Source organism: Grampus griseus (genome assembly GCF_964374135.1).
Source record: "Grampus griseus genome assembly, chromosome: 15".
In the NCBI taxonomy this organism is placed as follows: Eukaryota; Metazoa; Chordata; class Mammalia; order Artiodactyla; family Delphinidae; genus Grampus; species Grampus griseus.
Window position 1 is genome coordinate 84,207,823 of NC_139009.1, and position 13,459 is coordinate 84,221,281.

Below are 13,459 nucleotides of genomic sequence, written 5' to 3' on the forward strand. Positions count from 1 at the left end.
ACAGTTTATGATCATGACCATGAACAAGGTAGCAGCCTAGGGACAATTTGCAGGTGATGGTTCATTGCCAGCCTCTCCGTGGGAAAACATCGATCTTCAGTCACAAAGGTGATGTCATGGGAAATCAGCAGAGGCCATGCACCAAGGGAACCTGGAGGGGCCAGGACTGGGAAGGGGACCTGGGAAGAAATGGCTGCAGCTGTGTGCAGGTAGCAGACCGTGGCTGAGGGGTCAGCATGAGCACAGGGCAGCTAGCAGTTTGGTAAGCCCTGGGGGTGAAGCCAAAGCAGAAGCCAGAGGCTATCAGGGCACCCTGAAGAACAGAGGGGCCGCTAGTGTCTTTGTCAGGAAAGATGAATTGGGGATGGAGAGGGAGTAAGCAGGAGGCAGAATGTGGGATGACGCCCAGAGGGGAGGGGAGAGCAGAGTGTGAGGGAGGAGAGGGAATGAGTGGGACATAGACCTGCCCGTGCTGGAGGGCCCGCAGCACTGCTGCAGTTTTTCAGCGCACAGAATACCATCACGGACATGGTTTCCTGGAGTTTAACTTCTCCCCCTGCTCTGATTTTGTCTCGGTGTAAGCAAAGTTGACAGGTGTGTGCTGTGGTTTAGCAGGACCCTTCAGGGTCTGGGGGCCTCAGAGGTCTTCATGTCCTGCACTGATCTTACTTTACTTGTTTATGTGTCTCACTGTGTGGCAGGCGGCCACTTTTCAAAAGTTCAGTCCAAGTTCTGGGTTGCCAAGTGGCATGAAATAGCGATAAACCGATCCCTGCAGCTTCATATGAATGTGGAAATAAGCAGAGAAATCGTAGGAAAATTGGGGAGTGTGTATCACACGGACTGGAGTCGTTTGGGGGACTCTAATGAGATACTGTATATGGAAAGCAGGTGGGGTCCAACCAAGAAAGAGAAAGCACACCGTAGGTTAAACAGAGAAATTTTAACATCAAAATTATCAACTATATGGGCTTCCCTGGTGGCGCAGTGGTTGAGAATCCGCCTGCCGATGCAGGAGATGCGGGTTCGTGCCCCGGTCCAGGAAGATACCACATGCCGCAGAGCGACTGGGCCTGTGAGCCATGGCCGCTGAGCCTGTGCATCTGGAGCCTGTGCTCCGCAACGGGAGGGGCCACAACAGTGAGAGGCCCGCGTAGCGCAAAAAAAAAAAAAAAAAAAAAAAAGACTATAATAAACGAGATGTAAGAAAACTTTTTAGGGTACCCTAGGGCTGAGGGATGACCCCCAAAGGAGGACAAACTTGGAAGGGGTTCTGATCTCCCTGGAGAAGGTGTGGATGGGCCACTGGACAGCAGAGAAGCTGGCTGATTTAGCCAAGCTAGAGCTGGTCTGGACTTGATGGGCGAGCAAGGAGGGCAGACAGGGAGCAGTCGTCTGCAGTCAGTGGCACTGGGCAGTGGGAGCCTGGGTTCAAGAGGGGCCAGGGGGCCTTCAGAGGAGCAGACTGCATGGCTGGGTTCACAGAGGGAAGCCTGCGGAGGTGGACCCCTGGCCACAGGCATGCTGCACCAGCGCCATGCTGGGGCTTTTTTGTCCTGTGTCAGGAGGTGTGTGGAGAGTTCATCAGTCAGCTGGAGGATGCAGGGTGGCAGAGGGACCACTTGCAGGCCCTGTGGCCCTGACAGGACCCCCTGGAAGCTCTCACGCACACATGGCTGACTCTCATCCCTCCCACGGAAGTTGCAGGAAGCCCCTACCTCCTGCAATGCCCCTCAGTTGAGCAAGCTTAACATGGTGCTCATTTTAAAGGAGAAATAATGGAATGTCATTGCATATTACCAAGCCTATGTTGGAGGGTGCATCTGGAGCCAGAGGAAATCATTGATAATGACACAGAGCTTAGTGAAGAGACTGGCACGTAGTAGGTGCTCAGTGATTGAAAGCTGTGAGTGTCATACTTCTTACTCGGAGAAACAATAAACTTAAATTATCTGGAAGGCATTTGAATGTTAGGCAGCCGTGTTAATATTTCTTGTTCTGTAATTTTTGTGGTGTATTATTTAACTAGACACAAAGTTAAGAATCTGTGTGTAAGCTGTTTCTCATTTCTAATTCATGTTTACTTTTTTGTTTTTTCATTTTCTTTTTGTCTAGGTCTTATATAACATCTTAATCGCCTTCACAAAGATGCATAAATTTGAAGACATAGAACCTGTGGACATCTTGGCCGGATGTGCCCGATTCATTATCGTGGGGTGCGGGGGAGTATTTTTCGGCGTCATTTTTGGATTCATTTCTGCGTTTATCACACGTTTCACTCAGAACATCTCAGCAATTGAACCCCTCATCGTCTTCATGTTCAGCTACTTGTCCTACTTAGTGGCTGAGACGCTCTATCTCTCTGGCATCCTGGCGTGAGTACAAACCAAGGACCACCTCTCATCCAATAAAAGAGAGTTTAGGACCACATCTGGTGGACCAGGCTTTGAGAAAGGCCTGACTCCTAATGCCAATCTTCAAAAGCGTTTCAGGATCCAGGTTTTTTGAACTTTTGTAAAATCCAATTCAGGTCCTTTGCCAAACAAATGTTCTCTCCAGCATTTGCTTTTGCTCTGTTCTGGTGATTTTCCTGCATAGCAATTATAAGGTCAATTTATAACTCTCAGAAAAGCTGGTGCAGAGAAGAGCTGGGGGAGGTTCAAGGTTAAAGTCTCACTTCAGTCGTTATTTGTTTTCCTTGAAAAATGCATTATTTTAAAGTTAAAGGGAAGCGTGCCGTGAGCTACTATCATTCCTGGGCTCTGCCTTCTGCTGTTTTCCTCAAATCACATCACAGCTCCAGGACTGGTCAGTGTGGAGTGAAACTGGGTAGATGGGATAAGACTAGAAATTCAGATTTTTTTTCCTAATGAAAATATCTTTGAAATGTTTATCCTTGTGTAGATCTTGGAATGAGGCTTCTCACCTTGGCTTATTGTATCTGATCATGTTGCCTTCTTTATGACATCATCCTCATACCCAGCCACTTGGGCACAATGTTATTGTATAGAAATATTTATCTTAATTAAATACAGTAGTGTAAAGTCTAGGCACTCATCATTTTCCCACCTTAGAAGTGAGCAAACTACTAAGACAAGGCAAAGTCCTTTCTTTCCCATCCAGACTTGCTAAGTGACTCTAGAACAAAACATTTTAAAGGAAAAATTTCTCATTAAAATTTTGTAGGAAACATTACAATGTGAGGGGGTCTCGCTGAAGTATTCTTTCTAGGTAACTGCACTGGGTTATTTTGGTTTAAGGCAGGTGAAGTAGAGTACGAGGTGGGGCTGACAGAGCTCATGATGGGGGTGGAGGGAGCAAAATAAAAGTCCTGCTTCTGGCTCGTGCATGAATTGTGAGCCATTTTGTTGCGGGAAAACCATGTCAAGCCCACCTTCCCTACCACACTCAACTTGTGCAAGACCCCTTAGGGAGGAAGAAGAAAGAAAATCTCAGGAAAAACCTGCAGCCAGAAAGAGGACTGGAGAAGACGTTCTCTCTGGATAGAAACAGGATTTGTGTCTCTGTACCATCACCAATAGGGAGGACTTTCCAATGAGGGGCAAGGTCTTGTGGCTTCTCCCTGAGACTCTTTTCCTTTTGCAGAATCACAGCCTGTGCAGTGACCATGAAAAAGTACGTCGAAGAAAACGTGTCCCAGACATCCTACACGACCATCAAGTATTTCATGAAGATGTTGAGCAGCGTCAGCGAGACCCTGATCTTCATGTTCATGGGCGTGTCCACCGTGGGGAAGAACCACGAGTGGAACTGGGCCTTCGTCTGCTTCACCCTGGCCTTCTGCCAGATCTGGAGAGCCATCAGTAAGACACAGCAGGGCCCGGAGAGTCCCACCTGCTTCTTTTTTTATTTTATTTATTTATTTATTTATTTTTTATTATTCCTTCCTGCAAGGTTAAAGCAAAAGCAATGGGGTGATGCCAACTGGTTTTACTGGTTAGGGGGGTTTGGGTACCTTGTAGTGACCAGGAATGTTCCCCGTTTGCTTCCTCAATCAGTTCAGAATAATCACTGGCCGATAAGGTTCTGCACTGAAGCAAGGCTGAAGCAGGAGCACTTGTTTTTAATTGAGAGAAAACTCTCACATTTACACATTTAAATATAACTCAGTACATTCATCCCTTGCTCTTCACTTCTCTGCCAGCTTATGAGTTCTTGCACCATAAATCAGACACAGATTATAAACTGCGGGCTTTCTTTTATGCTTTTGTTACAGGAAAAGTGAGCTCTCACAAACTGTAAGGCAAGTCCTGTTAGAAAACCGTCTCCTAAATATTACAAGTGCTTTTATTGAAGGGTTGAGTGTGATATATAGAAAACAAAGGAAGTGAATCTCTATTTTTGAAAAGTGCTTAGTAAAGGCAACTCTACAGTGTAACTGGTGTCACCCCTATAAAATATGCCTAACTTAAAAACACGAGGTGTCTTGACTAATGGCTTTTAATTTAACTTGTATATTTATGTTTCTGGAGCTAGAAAGAACACTCAGTACTGAACTACAAGATATGCTTTACCTTTTGAATAGAAGAGATTATAATTTTAAATGACTTCAACCAATATTTGAAGCATTTTTTTACGTGAATTTGACCAGTATTTTCAAGCCAATTGCTCAAAGAGAAATTAGGAGAAATGGCTCAGAATTCATCTTGAACATATCCATTCTAAATTTAGAATGGTTTTTAGGATTTAGGCAAGAATAACAAGAATGTAGAAATATTTAAAATATTCATAAAAATAGCTCTGAGTATATGTGCCTATTGGGTCTCCAGGGGAGAAAAGAATTAAGGATTCTGTGATATAAATTTATAATCTCACAAGTCCTACCAGTATTACTAACTAGCTATTTGACCTTGGACAGATAGTTAACTACTCAAAATCTTCTTCCCCAACCACAAAATGGTGGGTCTGGACAAATTTCGTAAGTCCCTTTCAGTTCTAATACTGTAGGGATCTACAGGGCAGTAGGGTTAATGTCAAGAGGAGTACCACCTCAGAGCTTCTGCCCAGCCAACAAGCATAGAAACCAGCTGGGAGATTAATGCTGGGGAGACCTCACGATGCTTCACCCTTGGTGACCAGCCACCCAGCTCCTTCATTTTCCATCTGAGAGAAATGATGTAACAGTTCCCAGGAGAATGACTTGGCCACGTCACAGTGAGGGACAGAGCCAGGTGTCGGAGTCCAGCTCTCCCACTCCTGCCTGACTCATCCTAGCTAAGAATAGTTCAACTCATGAAGGCTTACAACATAGAAGGTCGTGCTTTATGTTATTCATAGATATTAAATTATTAAACCTTACGTCCACCTTCTGGTGTAAGTACTCAATACCTCCAGAAAGCAGATGAGAAGATGCGTACATGAAAAGATTGACTTTTGCCCAAGGTCATAGGACTAGCCCGTGGAGGAGCCGGGACAAACAAAACAAAATGAGAAAAATTAAATTTTACTGTGTCCTGCACTGTCAGTGTCCCTACTATCAGAGGATGCTAGGAAAGAATAACAAGAATGTAGAAATATTAAAAATATTCATTAAAGTAACTCTGAATATATGTGCCTGTTGGGTCTTCAGGAGAGAAAAGAATTAAGGGTACTCTGGTATAAATTTATAACATCACATCAAGTCCTATCACTGTTACTAACTAGCTATTTGACCTTGGACAGAGAGTTAACTACTCAAAAGCTTCTTCCCCAACCACAGAACAGTGGGTGTGGACAAATTTGTTAGGTCCCTTTCAGTTCTAGTACTGTGGGGATCTACAGGGCAGTAGAGTTAACGTCAGTGATGCTTGCTGTGATGTCTGTGCGATTAGAAACCACATGAGGATACCGAGAGGTTTACTGTTCTCCAGGGAAACCTCTGCTTTGACGAGTCAGAGCATCAGTGAAGGGACCTTTCTCACTAGGAACCACTGCATGGGTGGCAGCTCAGCCACATGGGGATGAAAAACCAATGTGGTAGAAAATACCTGTGTGTTTTCAGCAAGCTCTCCTGCCCTCCACCTTCCACTTACTGACAGTAAGAGACCCCTCCTTGGACCCCTTGCCAACTTCCTTTCTTTTTTGCATCGAGCCTCAAGAAGAACCAAACCAACCACAAAAGATCTGCTCACCTGCACAGACCCCAGGCACTGCGAGGGCTAATGTCACCTTCAAAATCACACACCTCCTCTGCTGACCCAGGGAGAGTATGAGCTGATAAAAATGCTTCTACCCTCCAAGTGATACCCTTGCTTTTCTTAGTTTTGAAAGGCTGAGCAAAATTTATAAAATAGATTAGAAAATATATACCATTTCTTATATCTAAAGTATCAAGATTTATTACTTTAAATACACACACACACACACACACGTGCACACGCACGGAGGCAGTCATGCTGGGAAACTACCAGAGAACACTTCTGACTTGAAGCACTGCCGTCTCACAGCTACCCAAGAAGTTAAAAGTTTTGTACGCTGTTCTGTTTGGGACAGACTGCCATGGGTGTGATGGAATTAGGTTGCCTTGTTTTGTGGGCACATGCACACAACTTGGGTTCACTAATGCTGCTTTGTCTCCTCATTCGTGACCCTCTGCTCTAATACGTATTTCCCCCCTTCTAGGCGTGTTTGCTCTCTTCTATATCAGTAACCAGTTTCGGACTTTCCCCTTCTCCATCAAGGACCAGTGCATAATTTTCTACAGTGGTGTCCGAGGAGCTGGAAGTTTTTCACTTGCGTTTTTGCTTCCTCTATCTCTTTTTCCTAGGAAGAAAATGTTTGTCACAGCTACTCTAGTAGTTATATATTTTACTGTATTTATTCAGGTTGGTAGAATTTCTTTCATATTTGAAATAAGTCGATTCTTCTCAGGATTGTGTATTAAATTAGTAAAATACCAAGAAAGGGACACTTTATCTGATTTTCAGACAAGTGCCCAAACTAAATTCCCAAATATTTCTAGATCATGTTTTTGGTCATCCTGTAACCTCGACATTTTGTGACCTTTTAATTGATAAAATGTATCAATCAAAATATCCCTTTGTACAGGTGACTGAGAGCTCACCGGATGTCTATTGCTGAAAATGAGATAACAATGGGTATTAAATAGTTTTTATTATAGCTGGTATTAGCTCTCAGCAAACTAATGGGAGGTTATTTTAAGGAATGAAACTAAATCCCTGCTTTAAATTATAGACATCAGGCCTATTTTTATTGCAGAGTGTAAAGGTATTAAGTAAGAACTAAAGTAAACACTGGAGCATTTATCCAGGAGAAACTAGTACAAAACAAAGACATTAAAATTGGAAGTCCTAAATTTGCAATAGATTTGCTCTCTATCCTGACAGTCTTCACTACAACAAAATGCTTTATTTTGTGGTTTATGATCTAGGGAATCACAATTGGCCCTCTGGTCAGGTACCTGGATGTTAGAAAGACCAATAAAAAAGAATCCATCAACGAAGAGCTTCATACCCGTGTAAGTTATCTCTTGGTCATAATTAATAAGTTGATAAGACGTTCCCTCTTTGTCACCTGTGGGAGTGATTTAGAACTTTGATGAGGTGTGTATATGTCACTAGACATGGCCTCTTTCCTCTCCAGCTCCACCAACAGTGACTGTACTAGTTTCCTGGTGCTGCTGTAGGAAATTATCGTAGACTTAGTAGCTTACATCTTACAGTTGTTATCTTACAGTTCTGGAAGTCAGAAGTTCACAATGAGTTTCACAGGGATAAAATCAAGATGTAGCAGGGCTGCATTTCTTTCTAGGGGTTCTAGGAAAAGGTCTGTTTTCTTGCCTCTTCCAGCTTCTAGAGGTTCTTGGCATTCCTCGGCTTGTGGACCCGTCCTGTCTTCAAAGCCAACAATGACCAGTCAGGGCTTTCTCATGCTGCATCACTCTGATACTGACTCTTCTGCCTTCCTCTTCCACATTAAAGATCTTTATGGTTATACTGGGCCGATGGGGGTAATTTAGGGTATTCTCTCTATCATCAGGTCAGCTGAATAGCCAACCTAAATTCATCTGCTATCCTAATTCCTCTTTGAATAAAAACTAACATGCTTGCAGGCCCTGGGGATTAGGACCCTGGATGTCTTTGGGGAACATACATTCTGCCTATCGCATCTGTCCTTTGCTCTTCGAAGACTCGTGTCTGTTCCACATGCAAAATACATTAACCGATCCCAACATCTCAAAAGCCTCAATCCACTATAGAATGAACTCAGAGACCAAAAATCTCACCTACATCTTGTGAGTTCAAAAGACCCAACTCTCAGCATCTCAACCATCTAAATCAAGGATGGGTGAGGCTCTAGGTATAATCCGTCCTGAGACACAGTTCCTCTTCACTCTGAACCTGTGAAACTCAAGAAACAAGTCATCTTCTCCCAAAACGCACTGGTAGGACAGTCATCAGATAACAGCTATAGATACTCCTTTTCCAAAAGGGGGAAATATGGAAGGAAAAAAGGGGTCATCTACCCCAAGCAAATTTCCAAGTCTGCCTGGGTTTCCAGTCCTGGTTTCCAGTCCTGGGAACAATCTTCTATGATTCTCTGCTCCACCTTCTGTGTTCTCCCCTCCACCCACTGAGTCATAGTTCTTTTTTCATGAACAGTAGCAGGTGTTTGTGACTTACTAATTTTGTTTTGTTTTGTTTTGTAATTTTTATTGGAGTATAGTTGATTTACAATGTTGTGTTAGGTCCAGGTGTACAGCAAAGTGAATCAGTTATATGTATACATATACCTACTCTGTTTTAGATTCTTTTCCCATATAGGCCATTACAGAGTACCGAGTAGAGTTCCCTGTGCTCTACAGTAGGTCCTTACTAGCTATTTATTTTATGTATAGTAGTGTGTCTATGTCAGTCTCATTCTCCCAATATATCCCTGCCCCGCTTGCCCCCTGGTAACCATAAGTATGTTTTCTACATCTGTAACTCTAGCAGCTTATTAGTTTGTTCAGCCTGCTTCTTGCCTGTAGAATGTGGGGCCCAGTAGCTTTCTTTCATTTCATCTTCTCTCTCTCCCTTTTGGGTCCAAGCTAGCATTGTTTCTGTCAGGCTTCAACAAGGGGAGCAGAACTAGTAGCAGATATATATTAAGAGCTTTGTTGTAAGGAATTGGCTCACCTACTACGGGTGCTGGGTAGACAGATCCAAAATCTGTAGGACAGGCCATCAGGAAGGGTGGACTGGAACTCCCAGGCAAAAGCAAGTGGAATTTTCTTCTGCTTTATTCTTCAGGCCTTTCGAATGATCACATCAGACCCACCCAGATGATCTAGGATAATATCCCTTACTTAAAGGCAACTGATCAGTGACCTTTAATCCTATCTACCAAATACTTCCACAGCAACATCCCAATGGGTATTAATAATAACAGGGGAGTAGCCTAGCCAAGTTGACACCTCAGAAAACTATCATGATGAATAATGTTCAGGGTTGCCTGACTTGCTTCCAAAATTATTGTTCTAAAAAAGAAAGAAAGGAAGGAAGGAAGGAAGGAAGGAAGGAAGAAAGAAAGAAAGAAATCATTATTCTAATGGAACATGGGATTTTCTGCTCTTCCTGAACTTATAATAAAGAAGGGGTAACAGCTTCCAGTTCAGCAGACATGGCGTAGTGGCAGTTTTGGTGACAACTCTGATAAAAGTGAAAATGAAGTCGATCTTGGTCTCTGTTTGTTTTAAGTTTTAAGTCCGACACAGTATTGAAGGGATGGCGTTTCATGTGGCTACAGGAAATAGAAATGAGAACTAATGTATGGAAAACATAGGGTGAGAGGCTTCAGCTCTGTTAATGAAGAGTGTCTGGACAGTTGCTTGTATGGCTCACCCAAAGGTGAAGTGGATGTGTGCAAGCAATAACCAGAAACACTCGGCATAGTTGCTGTACAAGAGATTCAGGCTTGGAGGGGATGATTGACCCACATAATTTGGAGGTTTCTTTCATGCCTGCAAGTCCATAACTTTAATGCTGGAGAAACTGATGAGGTCTTCCAAATCAGACCTGAATTTCATGGCCAAAGTCACCTAAGGAAATAAAGTAATTTTAATTCCAGGAAATGCAAATGAAAAATTTTCAAGGCCATTTGAAACTATTCAACAGATGGGGATAGGGAGTGAGCATTTTATAATCAGTAGTGCTTTAACCCGATTGAAGATTTTTGTCTCTATCTTCATCCCCTCTGTTCATTATTTTAAGAAATTAGATATATACCTAAGACAATACAACTTGAATATTTCACCCCTTTCTTATTTTTCTTTTTCTCAAAAAAAGGTATAATTATTGGTAGAGAGTACATAATTATTTCAGAATTAACTTAGTATTTTAATTTATTTTGCAAAAAAATTTAGAAGCCATGTTAAACTTCAATGATTACAAATTTAAATTATTTGTAAAGTAATAAATTATGAAGAGACTGTGTTTTTTCCTAAATTCCTATAAACAATTTGGATAAGGCAAATGTAGTATAATTGGCTTGGATGGTGAGATGTAAATACTGAGACAAAATGATCAGATAAAAACTGAGGCGTTGGGGCTTCCCTGGTGGTGCAGTGGTTGGGAGTCTGCCTGCCGATGCAGGGGACACGGGTTCGTGCCCCGGTCTGGGAAGATCCCACATGCCGCGGAGAGGCTGGATCCGTGAGCCATGGCCGCTGAGCCTGCGGGTCCGGAGCCTGTGCTCTGCAGCGGGAGAGGCCACAGCAGTGAGAGGCCCGCGTACCGCAAAAAAAAAAAAAAAAAAAGTGAGGCGTGGGAATTCCCTGGTGATCCAGTGGTTAGGACTCTGTGCTTTCACTGCTGAAGGCGCAGGTTCAGTCCCTGGTGGGGGAACTAAGGTCCCACAAGCCATGTGGCACGGCCCAAAATAAGAAGAAAAAACAAACAAAACAAAAAAAGAACTGAGGCATATAGATAGATTTTGTTGTTATATGTTGCTATTATAATAGAATACCTGTAGAATTATATTTTCAGGAGTCGTATAAATTGGATACTGGCATATTCTTTTCTTTCTCAATGAAATTCAAAGAATTAAAAGTTAATTATTAGGCTTTATATCCATTTGATCTCAGTAATGAGAAATTTCCTAGATCATTCTAGAAAAATAGTATTCAAAGCAAAGCAGGTACCTTGTTTTCATTGCAAGTTATGTGCTTTATTAAAGAAATTCTCTGCAGAGGCTTTGTATCATGAAACTAAGTGGTGTTACTGGGAAAGGCATTATAAGCGTCCGTTACATGAACAGTGATAGAAAAGAGGGTGTGCTCCTGGAAAGTAAAGCCCCCTTTGTTTTCCAAGGTGGACTAACCCTCCTTGTGTGTCTTGTAGGGTTAACGTTTCATCAGCAAATCATTTCCCTGTGTTTGGTTTTGCAGCTGATGGATCACTTGAAGGCTGGAATTGAAGATGTGTGTGGGCAGTGGAGCCACTACCAAGTGAGAGACAAGTAAGGAGGCAGAGGTCTCACCACCAAGGAGGGATATATGTGACATGCGGAACCTCAGAAGGTTCCACTGGAAGCTAGGTAGATGGGATACGATAAAAGTAGAAGGAATCCTGAGGAAGGTGGCCAGGAAGATAAAGGGCCTGGGAGCCATGCCATACAAGAAGCAGGCAGAAGTCCTGGGAGATGGAGAGCTACCAGGTGGAGGAAGCAGTGAACTTGGGCTTGGTTGCTTTAGAGGAAACTAGTACAACTGACGAGTGGAAATTAGAGACACCAGATTTAAGTTTAAAACAAGGACAAGTTTCCCAGTGATACGAGAAGCACAACCAGGGAATAACAGGCTTCAAGAGGCTGCAAAGGAGGGTTGGTGAGTCATCAGGGATCCTGGGGAAGAGATTCCTCCATTGTGGGGGAGGTCCTTCCCGCATAACGATTCCGGGGGCCCTCTTCTCCACAACATCTCACATTTCAGAACTCATCCTCTTCTGGATTTAGTCTACAGCCATATGTCTCCCTGAGGAGAGTTTATTGAGGATGAGGAAGACGAGATTTTTGAAGTTTTACACTGCTGTTTGGAGGATGTAGGCGTTAGCAGTAGTTCAATTAACCAAATGGTAGACATTTCCAACATATTGATGTTGGTGATGCCAAGAGACACTAGATCTTTAAAATTCTGGCTCTTGCAGGGTGGTGGCACAGAAACTGAGAGCTTTTGAGTGGGATTTTTTTTTAAGATTTTTTGATGTGGACCATTTTTTAAAGTCTTCATTGAATTTGTTACAATATTGCTTCTGTTTTATGTTTTGGTTTTTGGCTAAGATCATGTGGGATCTTAGCTCCCTGATCAGGAATCAAACCTGCACCCCGTGCATTGGAAGGTGAAATCTTAACCACTGGACTGCCAGGGAAGTCTCCTGAGTGGGATTTTTTTTTTATGAGGTAGAAAGAAGCATCGTTTTAGCAGTCCTTACAGTGTTAAAATAGAAGTTAAATTCTGTGACTATCCACCGATCTAGAATTTAGGCCATGGATTTTTTTTTTTTAAGTTCAAATGCCATAGTTATTCCAATGAAGCATTATTAAATATTCTTCCATTTAGCCGAATCTATACATAACTTTCTAAACTGTGTCAAGAGCAGTAAGACACCCTCACTGTGTTCTAGGTCTTCACAATGTAGTACATGTGGTCCTGGGGGTGGGGTGGGGGAGAAGAGAAGGAGCCTGAACAAATGATTATGGTCAATATGGCGCATGTTATAACAGAGGCAAATGAGTAGAACTATAGCAATACAGAAATGGGAGTGGGTTTGGAAAATAAACGAGTTCTCTAGGCCAAGAAGAATGGAAAGCCTGCCAAGCAACCACAGTAGCAGCAGTGTATTTCCATCTGCAAAGGCAAGGGAGAACATGTCATGGTTTGGATATGGGAGAGTGACAAGGTGAGAAAAAGGTGAGAAAAAAGGAGGACATGACTGGAAAGACAGGGACACACTTTTATGGTACAGAGCTAAGGAGCTCTCTACAGCCATTAACACTATAAAGTTCTATTTGACCTTTAAAATTCATATCAAAAGGCTATTAAGGGCTTCCCTGGTGGCGCAGTGGTTGAGAGTCCGCCTGCCGATGCAGGGGACACGGGTTCATGCCCCGGTCCGGGAAGATCCCACATGCCGCAGAGCGGCTGGGCCAGTGAGCCATGGCCGCTAAGCCAGCGCGTCTGGAGCCTGTGCTCCGCAACGGGAGAGGCCACAACAGTGAGAGGCCCGCGTGCCGCAAAAAAAAAAAAAAAAAAAAAAAAGGCTATTAAATAGGAGAGTGGCATGGCCATACTTGACTTTTGGAAGGCAAACTACAACAGCCATAAGGAAGCTGGATTAGAAAGAGAGGAATTATCTTTCACATGATCTCCTTAACTCTCCTGTGTTATCACTATTCGTCTCATTTTATTTTATTTATTTATTTTAAACTTATTTATTTATTTACTTTTGGCTGCATCGGGTCT

At 42.9% G+C, this 13,459-nt stretch overlaps 1 protein-coding gene across 1 annotated transcript in view; it reads left to right on the forward strand.

Annotated features, from left to right (window-relative positions):
* SLC9A4 (solute carrier family 9 member A4) overlaps nt 1-13,459 on the forward strand; it is a gene marked incomplete at its 5' end in the record, with an annotated part of 57,428 nt that overhangs the window by 27,209 nt on the left and 16,760 nt on the right. The window contains 5 exons of the mRNA XM_082672467.1: nt 2,116-2,375; nt 3,607-3,824; nt 6,622-6,824; nt 7,391-7,477; nt 11,387-11,457. Of these exons, the coding sequence (XP_082528593.1) occupies nt 2,116-2,375; nt 3,607-3,824; nt 6,622-6,824; nt 7,391-7,477; nt 11,387-11,457 (839 nt within the window). The remainder of the gene's footprint in view (nt 1-2,115; nt 2,376-3,606; nt 3,825-6,621; nt 6,825-7,390; nt 7,478-11,386; nt 11,458-13,459) is intronic.